At 38.1% G+C, this 12358-nt stretch overlaps 1 protein-coding gene across 1 annotated transcript in view; it reads right to left on the bottom strand.

Moving 5' to 3' along the window:
- Positions 1-2727, bottom strand: part of LOC125653466 (uncharacterized) — an 11876-nt gene extending 9149 nt beyond the window's left edge. The window contains exon 1 of the mRNA XM_048882958.2: positions 2516-2727. Within this exon, the coding sequence (XP_048738915.2) occupies positions 2516-2564 (49 nt within the window). The 5' untranslated portion in view covers positions 2565-2727. The remainder of the gene's footprint in view (positions 1-2515) is intronic.
- Between the last annotated feature and the right edge of the window lie 9631 nt (positions 2728-12358).

Here is a 12358-nt window from a genome sequence, read left to right as displayed (position 1 = left end):
TCAAGTCAATGCATCTGTCATGGAATGTAATATATTGAGATAGAATAAATTTATTATACACATAACATTCACGGGATGAAGCTTTGTCATTCAGTCCATTGAATGTTTACTGAAAGATCTGGAAAGGTGACTGAATGACAGATCTGGTATAATCACATTTCACCTTTCAGTAACCTGTCAGTCACCTCTTAGTAAACGTTCAGTCACCTCTCAGTAACCGTTCAGTCACCTCTCAGTAACCGTTCAGTCACCTCTCAGTAACCGTTCAGTCACCTCTCAGTAACCGTTCAGTCACCTCTCAGTAACTGTTCAGTCACCTCTCAGTAACCGTTCAGTAACCTTTCAGTGTTCTAAATGACCCAGTTTCATCATTAAGTGAATGCAAATATTTGGTAATTTCTCATTTGCTCACATTTATACCATGTCCATTCATGATAATTACACAATCTAAACTTTGTTAGAAATTGATTGCAATTCGCGACATATGTAATAAATTACGTATTCTTTAAGCCTTTTATGGATTGTCTGTAGTTAGGGACTCACAATACGTTACGTCTTCTTTAAGGTTTTTAAATATATAGTTCTTAGTCGGGACAAACACAATAATTGCGCAATTACTACAGCTAGACACACATAATAATTACGCAATTCTTTAAGCTTTTTATAGAGATAGTTTGTAGTTCGGGATATATCCTTACATTCACAATTTTCAGTTCACTGTCGTGAAGCTATGACGGGTTGAAGATGTTATTTCCGGTAACGTCCTCAAAGATCGGAAGTTGTTAAATACACGATTCACTGGATATTGAAGCCCTTTATACCGTCAGTTATATTTCATTTATTGCTTACATTATGAAATTGATCAGGGAAAAAATATATCATAATTAAAAATAACAATGTTGAATTTAGTTACTATTTGCATTAAAATACTATACTTCTTTGAAAAATATTGCTAATCATAATAGATATGGCCTATCAGATTTTTTAAAAAGAGTATATATCCCTGATCTCAACAAAATCCAATCCTCTCAACATCCACTCTCATCAATACATCTCCCCACAATCGAAATCTTAACATAGCCGATCTTACCACAAACCAAATTCACATAATTCCAATATTTCTACCAAATCTACCACCTCTTTAACAAACTTACCCAAGTCTTCAACAAGATATATATCTTTCCACTAGATCTATATCTGTCTATAACTGTCTACTAGATATCTATCTGTCTGCCAGATCTATATCTGTCCACTAGGTCTATATCTGTCTAAAACTGTATACTAATCTATATCTGTCTATAACTGTATATTATATTTATATATCTATATATCTGTATACATGATCTATATCTGTCCACTAGATCTATATCTGTCTATAACTGTATACTAATCTATATCTGTCTACTAGATCTATATCTGTTCATTATATCGGTATCTGTCCACTAGATCTACATCTGTCTATAAATATATACTAGATCTATATCTATAAATATATACTAGATCTATATCTGTCTATATCTGTATATTATATTTATATATCTATATATCTGTATATATGATCTATATCTGTCTACTAGATCTATATCTATCTACTAGATCTATATCTGTCTTTAACTGTATACTAATCTATATCTGTTTATAACTGTATACTAGATCTATATATGTCTACTAGATCTATATCTGTCTACTAGATCTATACCTTTCTATTAGATCTATACCTTTCTATTAGATCTATATCTGTCTACTTGTTCGATTCATTGATTGTTTTACGTCTCGTTGAGAATTCTTTAGTCTACTAGATCTATACCTTTCTATTAGATCTATACCTTTCTATTAGATCTATATCTGTCTACTTGTTCGATTCATTGATTGTTTTACGTCTCGTTGAGAATTCTTCACTCATACCGAGTAGTCACCAGCTGTAGATGAAGAACCACAAATTTAGACCTATGCTTAGCGCCCAGGGCCGTAGCAATGAGGGTTCTTTAACATGCCAACGCCTGTCGCGACACAGAACCTGTTTTTTAAGGTCCTATCTGAAAGACCCGTGATACTCACGTCTGAATATCGAGCGTTTGGTGAAGGAACAATCACTATCTTTCTCAACGTCTTATGTTTTACGCGGCCATGGCATGAGCGGGGCTTGAATTCACGACCTCCCGATTACGAAGCGAACTCATCTGCGACTGGTCTACTTGTTCGACTAATGTCACTTACGACCAGGCAATCAAACATAATAAGTAGATGATTGCGTTTTACTTTACCAATATGAAGTACAGTTACATGCGTGTTTGTGGTCTGAAGTAATGGGTATGTTTCTCTAACCTTGTTGAAGTTGATTTTTTATCTATTCATTTTCAAAAATATTTTTCCCTTTTAATTTCGTGTTTTCGTGTTACAGAAGACATTTTTGTTTCTTTGTCATTTCTCTGTATAATTAGATACTTGTGCCCAATCCTTTTGTTATAACATCTAGACAATAAAACATGTTCAAATCAGATCACTAGATACTCACCTAATAGTATAAGTAACATACTCCACACAAACTGTAAACTAGACTCCATCCTGATGTATGTGAGTGATAATATTGATGCATGATATGCACTGGCAATATTTAACAGTCCCCTTCGTAATCATCCGGATGTACGGACGGATGTCGTAAACTCATTGATGTATTGTAATCAACATCGATGTACTTACTGATCGCTGAAGTAAGAATAATGACTCGTTCATCTCCGTTTAAACCCTTAGTAATATTGGGAAAAAGATGTGTTTAGGAAACAAAAATGCCCCCGATAATGGTCAATTCCAAAGATGGCCAAGGTCACAAGGGCAAATATCTTGGTACCAGTAGAAAGATCTTGTCACAAGAAATGCTCATGTGTAATATGAAAGCTGTAATATTTACCATTTAGAAGTTATGACCAATGTCATTTTTTTTAAAGTAGGTCAAGTGCCAAGGTAAAAAATGTTTGTACCCACGGAAAAGTCTTTTCACAAGGAATACTCATGTGAAATATCAAAACTCTAGCACTTACTGAAGTTATTAGCAAGGTTAAAGTTTCAGACAGAATGACAGACAGCAGACAGAACAAAAACAATATGCCCCTCCCCTACCCGATCTTCGATCTCGGGGGCATAAAAATAATAAAATTTGATTGTTATTCGTTCCTTCAAGAAACTTTCACTCACACGTCACCGACTTTAAGTGAAATGGCCACAAAATCAGACCTATGTGTGGCGCTCGGAGATGTGGTAGTCTTATCAAGAAAGGCTTTTTACGTGTCAAAACCTATCGCGACACGGGACCTAGCATTTTATTTAAAAACTCAATACTCTAACTTCTAAATGCGGAACATACTTAATCAGTTTTACATCTTGAATTTGAAGCGACCAGCGCACAAATGGGGCTCGAACCCACGGTCTCTCGTTCTAACCATTGGGACACCTTGACCAGAAGTTAATGATTAATGGTGATGTACTTCCAGAATATAGAATTATACCATTGTTTGTTTGTTGTACACCCCGTCGCAATTTTTGTAGGTGAAGTACCACAAATTAAACCCATGCTTTCCGCTCAGGATTGTAGCAGTGAGGGTTCTTTAACGTGCCAACGCCGACCGCGACACGTGACCTCCGTTTTTACGTCATATTCGAAAGACCCGTGATTCTCACTTCTAAATGCCAGGCGTTTGGCGAAGAAGCAATCACTGCTTGCGTTCATGTCTAAGGTTTGACGAGGCTATGGTACGAGCGGGGCTTGGTCTCACGACCTCCCGATTACAAAGCGAACGCTCAACAACTAAGCTACCGTGACTGGTTTAATCATTAGTGATATTTATCATTAACACCTAATTCTATCGTACTGATAATATCATAGATACCGTATTATGTCATATCGATATGTTTAAATATCTGAAGATATATTAATCTTTAGATATCTAAATTTCTAATGACAACTTTGTTTATATGTTGACTCTATAGCTTGTATCTTGATGCAAGTAGTTAGAATAATCTAACTGTGTCTTGGAAAAGGCCCTCGCCACAGTTAGAATGCTTCCCATACACCCGCAATGTAGCAGAAAATTGCAGAATCGCTCCAATTTTAAACGATCTTAGAATCACCAAAGAATAAACTCGTAAGTTCAAAGCTAAAATTGAATACAACTAACCTCATTGATAATTTGTAATGTTCGTAACACTGTAAAAAAAAAAAAAAAAAAAAAAAAAAAAACACCGTAAAATAATGTAAACTGAACGCTTTGAAATGTCACTTTTCTCGATTCAAATTGACTGCCATTTATCGAAAACTATCATCGGAACATCCTGCTGTTTTCGAAAACGAATGTTCAATGAAGAACGGCCCACTACCAAATAACGAAAAACAGTGAAACTTATACCTTTCGCAATGAGTTTGAAGACAAAAAGAGTACGAGGTACAGTGGGCACAGAATTACTTTGTAGAATTGAGAGACGAACAGGCATAAATAATCTCTGCAGTGCTAAAGGGAGAAAGATATGTGTTTGCCCGTGCAATCTGGTTAATTTTCTTCATTCAGGCCTAATGAAAGCAATTTTCATCAAAAGAAGAATATCAAACCTTCATATTAATTTAATTTGACGCTGCAATGGTGACGTAACTTATATTTCGTAATTTACAGTGTTAATTTGAAACTACAAGTTCATTTTCCTGTAAAATAACGGCATATTAAATATCATAGTAACATTTTCCGTCAAAGGTCATATCTCCATATCTGGGAGCTGTTGGTTTACGCAATGCCAGGGTCCGGTAAAATGGAAGCTGTACATAGCGAAATTTAAACTCGTGGATTTTAGTTCTCTTTTTGGCGAGTCATTTGTGAAGGTAACTTTCTTGGTTGTAAATTAATGATATGTGACATGATTTTACTGAGACATGTTATACCGAGTGCAATTTTTATTTTGCTACATTGCGGGTATAAGGGACGCATTCAATAGCTAAACTGGGTCCTTGGGACATTATCAGTTTGACGATGGAACATTCTATCTATGATGCAAGTGTTCTTATCGGAATTTTTTAACAGGCACGTAGCGCCGTTTTAAGGTGGGAGGGGGGTGTTGGAAGTGGACTTGTGTGAAAATCTCGACAAGCAAGATTGAACAGGAAAAAGAAAGATAGGTTACTTCCCTAAATTCGGATGTAAGTATTAATCAGCTAAGACTAACTCAATGTTTCCCCAGGCTTCAATATGTTAAATCAGGGAGGGGGGGGGGGGGGGCATCCAGTGGGTGTCCGGGTAGAGTAGTGGTTAACGCACTTGCTTCTCACCGCTGTTCGATCTCCATGATCGGCAGTGGTTGTATGTGAGAGGGTATGGTGGTCGCCCACTCGGACACGTGGGTTTCCTTCGGATACTCCGGTTTCCTCTTACTCAAAGGCCCCGTAGCGCAAACATCCGTGCAAGTCCGTAAAATACCTAGTATATAGCTAATGTTATTTGTTGATTATGTATATCAGACTTTAAAAATAAAAATTATTATCATTTACCTTTGCTATGTACATATACATTTATTCAATTCCAATCTTACGTTCTTCTGTTGGCCTAATATAAAAAATACTGGATGAAGGATGAAGTTGGGGAGGTCGTCACCAACTATAAATTAAAAAAAAAACAGATAATGATCATTGTCAAAAGTGTCCCCTCCTCCTGCCACTCCCTGTTTACACACTCCTCATACCTACATTGTGTTGCAGATGTATTCCGGAATTTGGAAGTTTAATTCTGAAAAGTCAAAAACATTTAAGTTATTTTGTAAATTAATCAGTACCAAGATTATTCGACTTTGGTTCTCTAACATTTCTGTTCTAGTAAAATGATCAATATGATAGGGAAATTTATGGAATCCGGATAGGGCCACGTAGTTCACTATCGCACCATCGAGGTTTGGGGCGATGGCGCGATAATGCGATGACGATGGTGCGATGACGATGACGCGATAGCGCGATAACGATGGTAAGATGGCACGATAATGCGATAACGATGGTGCGATAATTCGATGGAGCGATACTACGATGACGCGATGGTACGATGGCGATGATGCGATAACGCGATACCGTTATTGTGCCATCGGTATCGCGTTATCGCATCATCGCCATCGCGTCATCGCATTATCGCACCATCGTTATCGCATTATCGTGCCATCTTACCATCGTTATCGCGTCATCGTCATCGCATTATCGCGCCATCACACCATCGACCCAAACGTCGATGGTGCGATAGTGAACTACGTGGCCCTATCCGGATTCCATAGAAATTAGCTCAATAAACTTGCTGTATGGTTTAGTTTTGATATTACGTTGTTGATGAGTTGTAGCATTTTCGTTACTTGTTTGAACCACGAAATATGTGTGTACGGCTTATCTATTTCAATCAGACGAACACACAGTTTTGGGTGTTCAAAAGATGTAACTGTGTTTGATGTTATTGTGTATTTTGGGTGAGATGTAGTTTCTGTATTCGTTTAACAGTGAAGATACTGGGAGTCTGTAGAGTTGTTGGACTGTTTTGTCCCGATTGCTTTCGAATTGTCAGTGGCGTAGCTTCCATTGAGGCAACCGAGGCAGCTGCCTCGGTAAAAAAACAACAACACTTTTTACGTTGTTAAAATGTCGATAGCTTCGGGGGGGGGGGGGGGGGGGGGGGGGGGGGGGGGGGGGGGGGGGGGGGGGGGGGGGGCAGCCCCCCAGACCCCCTGCTCCAGCCCCCCAGACCCCCTGCTCCGGTAATATTCGAACCCAAGCTACGCCTATGATTGTGAAGGTGTTATATTTGATGAGTGATCACTTGTTCAAGATTAATATACCACATTGTGTTTGATAAATCTGGGCGATATGTGGTTATATTCATATTTATTGTGTAAAAAATCATGATTAAGGATTTAGTTAGTGTTGCATAAGAATCTTGTAATTCCGGAGTTACCGGTGTTATCGGGGATGTACACTTATGAAGTGTGTATAGAGAATGATAATTTATTTTACCAAAAAAAAAAAAAAAAAAGAAATCCGATCCGTTAACTGACTACCGAAATCTGTTAATAATTGCGTGCCGTGAGAAAGTTGGAAATTTTGTTTAACGTCATGCTGACTGGTTACTGCTGACATTCTTACTGTGTTAAAATGTCCAGCAAAATGAAGTAAGGGTACTACTATTTAGTTAATAATAGCATGGCATTCAATCCAAAACATACATGTGACACACAAGTAATACGTGTATACAGGAAAATACAACAATACGTGTGAAAGGCTACATGGTTAGACTGTGAGTGTCTTAGTGCAGGAAACCTACACGATGAAGGTAACGAACAGTGATCAATCTCATAACTCCAATAAGGAATACAAAATAGAGAATTTGGCAAGCACAGACTCCTGGATATACCAGAGGTGAGATCAGGTACCTAGGTGGAGTAAGCATCCCCTGTCGACGGGGCATATTAGGTTAACGGAGTACTCCGTAGTCAGAATCCATGTGCCAAGAACGGACAAACAATTGATATAAAACGGTTGTATTGGCAAACTAAAGTATTAAAACGACCACGGAATTTGCCGAATGTTGACTTCAAACGAGACTGTTGGAACCTCTGCACCATCAAGTTGTTTGTCAGTAGCCTGCCTCGATTAGGGAGGTTATCACACGACATGAACTATTTTACAGTGAAATCGCCACATCCATGGAAAATATAGTTATTCCTCACGGAAGAATGACATCAGCCCAGATGAATTGGAGACGTCCATCGAGAACCTTGATATTCATCCAGATCCATGACATCCAGCTAGGATGGTGAAACCACATGAGAGACACCAAACCCGTGGTTACATCCAGCAAATGTAGTACCATCAAGGAATCTGTAGGCTAGAAACTGGAATGCATCGTCTGCCAATAATGAAATAACCATGGTATAATGTTAGATGAGCATTATTTTGAACACATTCATACACAAACTACAGATGACCCATCCCATTATCTAGCTCGACTACACGTCTATTACACAGCTACTAAATTCCATTCCGAAATTCCTTACACTGCCCAAGATATGAAAAATTGAGGAGTTTCGTGAGGTCCATTTTTAGTTGCGTCCGGTGACTTGCAATAGTGTGTAGCTTAGGCATCATCCTTTAAAAATAATTGTTAGAATGATTGAAAATTGTTTAACGTTCCTCTCGAGAATTTTTCACTCATATGGAGACGTCAAAACTGCCAGAAGGTCTGTAAAACTTAGGCCTCTGTTCAGCGCTTACGGCCTTTGAGCAGGGAGGGATTTTTATCGTGCCACACCTCTCGGAGACAACGGAACCTCGGTTTATACGGTCTCATCCGAAAGACCGTCTCATTTTGTTGTCTCTTACGACAAGCAAGGGGTACCGATGACTTATTCTTACCCAGATCGGAATTCCGTACCCAAATTCGCACATTCTTACCTACTTGCAGAGAACTTTAGTCTGAATATATATTGTCTGACTGTCCATTTCCTATACACATCACATCCTTTCAGAATGTACTGGTTTTCGCTCATACGAATTTGTCTCTTCAATAATGTGCAATCAATGCAAGGAACTTTTATAAATATTAGCAATAATATTATCATACATTTTTTACAAGAATGTTTGGTTGGTTAGTTCTCGTTCGTCGAGAACTTTTCATTCACGAAAGATGAAGATAACGAACAGTGATCAATCTCATAACTTGTACAAGCAATACAAATTAGATAGTTGGACAAACACGGACCCCTGGACACACCAGAGGTGGGATCAGGTGCCTAGGAGTAAGCATCCCCTGTCGACCGGCCACACCCGCCGTGAGCCCTATATCCTGTTTAGGTAAACGGAGTTATCCGCAGTAAAAGTCAGTGTGCCAAGAACGGCATAGCAATCGGTATGTAACACGCCAGACAACATTTGACCCAATGATAGGTTGTATTGACGAACTAGATCGTTATAACGACCATAGAATTTGCGAAAGGGTGACTTCAATCGAGACTGTTGAAACCCCAGTACCATCAACTTGTTTGTCAGTAGCTTACCTCGATTTAAAAACTTACTATACGCAGAACAAGCTCTTGCATCTCGAATCAGTTGAGATATATAAACACCATATGCAGGTGATAATGGAATATTGCTACATAAATATGGGACGATGGAGAAGCTGAAATCATCCCGCTTGTCATACAGTTGAGTTGTCAGTTTGCCGTTAATGTCTACTTTCAATAAAATATCTAAATATGAAGCCGAAATGGAGGACTATGTGGTGTCTTGAATTTCGAGCTCACGGGGATATATCAAATCGACATATGAATGAAAGTTATTATTGTTAATAGACAAAACGTCATCGATATATCTAAATGTCGAATTGAAGGCCACAGCGAGAGATTTTTTCTTCTCGCGTAGAAGTGTTTGAATAAATTCTGCTTCATGTGAATATAGAAACAGGTCAGCTAACAAAGGAGCACAATTCGTGTCCATGGGAATTCCAGCAGGAAAACCTGATCACAAAAGACCACGAAGATGTTGTCAATGAGGAACCCTAACATGTTTTTTTTATTTCAACTTCATAGTACTTATGCGTGGAATCAGAGTGGTGTTTAACAAAGTAAGTTTTTGAATGACTGATCACTAGATATTAAAATTTCCGTTTTCCATTTTTGTTGAAGAAGCAACTGTCTATGATGTCAAAAAGTCTAGTATTTAATTTATCGTGAGGAATGGTCGTGTATAGTGATGAAAAGTCATAGTTTAATGTTATTGATTTGGGGAAAATTCTGCGACTTCAAGTTTTCTAAAAGTTCTTTAAAATGCTTAAGAGTCCACATTTGATTAACACCACTTCTGGCATTTGTAGTCGCACAGTAAGATTGAAGTTTCTCCTTCACAGCTGCTAATACTTTCGTGAGGAGCAAAGATAGGGGCTTGGTAGAGCACTTACTGGATCCAGCAATGTATCTTTGTTTTTAAGGGTTTTTATGTACTTTAGGAATCCAGTATAGGTACGGTAACTCATATTCGTTCGACCAATTGACTGAGATATTAAATTTGTCTAAAACTGAAGCATGGTTTTGAAGAATTTCATCTTTTGAAAGGGCAGTTGGAGTATAGGTACGATTACCAAAAGTGGAATTAATTTCAAGTTCGTTGAAAATACAGTTGTAATAATGAGCCTTACAAAGACGATGTTGTTATTGAGAAATCACAGTTGTGGGGGAAGTGCCACAAATTTAAACCTAGATGCTTAGCGCTCAGAGCTGTAGCAGTGAGGGCCCTTTAACGTGACAGATATCCCGGTTACAAATGCGATTTTTACCGAAACAATTTAATATTTCTATAATACATCGGATTTTACATATTGTACTTTACATATTTTTAACACATTCTGCAGCCCTTCACCGGCAGTGGTGACGTCTCCATATGAGTGAAATATTCTCGAGAGGAACGTTAAACAATATTCAATCAATCAGTTAGTTTATGAAAAACTTCAGATTCGAATAAAAACAGTGCTTCAGAGTTTCAGTCTTCCATTTCATCAAGTCTCCATTTCTCAGTTATGTAACGCCAGGTCCAAAATCGGGATGCTCCGAAGGTTCCTACGGTATAGGATCGCTTCCTTACACTTATTGTAAGAAAAGGGGTATCTGATTATTGAATGTTTTAAGCTAAAAATTACCTTCACAAACCACAACCTTATGTTTGAACAGCATTTAGAAATAAAAGAAAAGCCTTTGTTTCGTTATATTCTGACGTAATTGCACAAGATGTGGCACTAGCTGCATATTCATGAGACATTTTGTCGCAGTCATAAGTGACATGACATATTGAAGTTCACTTTACTGTGACGTCATGGCATAACTTCAAAATTCGCTTTGCTGTTTTCTTTCTTCCTTTGGTTCATTTCAAAATAAAGAGAATATTCAAACGACTATGGGTTGGAACTGCTTGCATTTGACACGTAGGAACTTGTCCTCGCAATTTGTCGTCCCGAACAGTAAGATTAGTAATGGTTTCTCTTCGTTTCAAATGTTGTAAGTCTCGGTCAGATTCTTCAATACTAAGTCGCAAATTAAAGTGTTGGCAAGTAAAAGCTGGTTGATAGTCCCTTACAGCCGTTTTCGACTTCCATGTGTTATTGCAAACACGAATCTCATCATAGCGCATGTTCTACGATCAGTATATTCTCTGACAACCCTATCCAAATATAAAATTAAATGGAGTCCTTACATCGATTTAATTATGTTAATTTCGTAGATAATGGACTTTGGTTTTCTTATCCAACTAAAGTTCATTTTCATCACGCCATTTTGACCACAAACTAGAGTGAACACGTGGAAATAATGTTTCTATTAGCCCACCTTAGCTGAAAGCTCAAGTCACTTTACTGTGACGTCATGGCATAATTTTAAAATTCACTTTGCTGTTTTCTTTCTTCCGTTGGTTCATTTCAAAATGAAGTGAATTTTCAAACGACTGTGGTTTGGAACTGCTCGAATCTGACACGTTGAAGCTCGTCCACACAATTTGTCGTTGCGAAGAATAAGATTGTTTATGGTTTCTCTTCATTTTCAGGGGCCGAGTGGTTAGAGCATCGCGCTCAAAATCACACGGCCTCTCACCTCTGTCGGCGCGGATTCGCATCCCGCCCGCGCCGGTAAGTGAGAAAGTTTCCCAGTTTACTTTCGGAAGGTCGGTGGTGACCAGGTACATTGTATCTGGGTTCTCGGTGCCACCAGATAACTGAAAAATTGGTTGAGTGTGGCGGAAATCATCAATCAATCAATTTCTTCATTTTGAATGTTAATAGTGGCGGTCACATTCTTCAATGCTAACTCGCAAATTTAAGTTTTTGAACATAAAAATTGGTTTTTAGTCCACTTGAGTCGTATTCGTCCTACTACTGCAAACACGAATCTCGCCATTATGCGTGTCCTACAATGAGCAGGTTGCACCACTCTATTAATTTTGCCTATATGTTCTTACCAAAATTACTCACCTTTGACCTGACCCTGCTGCCTTAAAGTAAACTTTGCAGAAGTTGTACTTTCACATCATGTAGTACAGTTCTTAATGAGCATTTTCATACCAAAAAATACATACCCATCCAGCAATGCGTGAGAGTTTGTTTACATCGAAGTCAAGCACGTGCAAAATCAGCTGGTCAAAAGCCAAATCACCCACCTCTACAACAAAAATTCAAAATATTTAAATCCTTCTTTCATGGTTTTTACTCACAAAATTTCAAACACAATACTTGAATTTACATCTCATAAAAAATTGGAGAGCCTACCTCATAAGGAAAGTCCCATAAAACATGCAAAGTTCCAGGAATTATTTTCTTTC

This window comes from Ostrea edulis, chromosome 7 (assembly GCF_947568905.1).
Source record: "Ostrea edulis chromosome 7, xbOstEdul1.1, whole genome shotgun sequence".
Taxonomy (NCBI): domain Eukaryota; kingdom Metazoa; phylum Mollusca; class Bivalvia; order Ostreida; family Ostreidae; genus Ostrea; species Ostrea edulis.
Note: the sequence above shows the minus strand (reverse complement) of the source record. Positions and strands in the feature narration are given on the sequence as shown.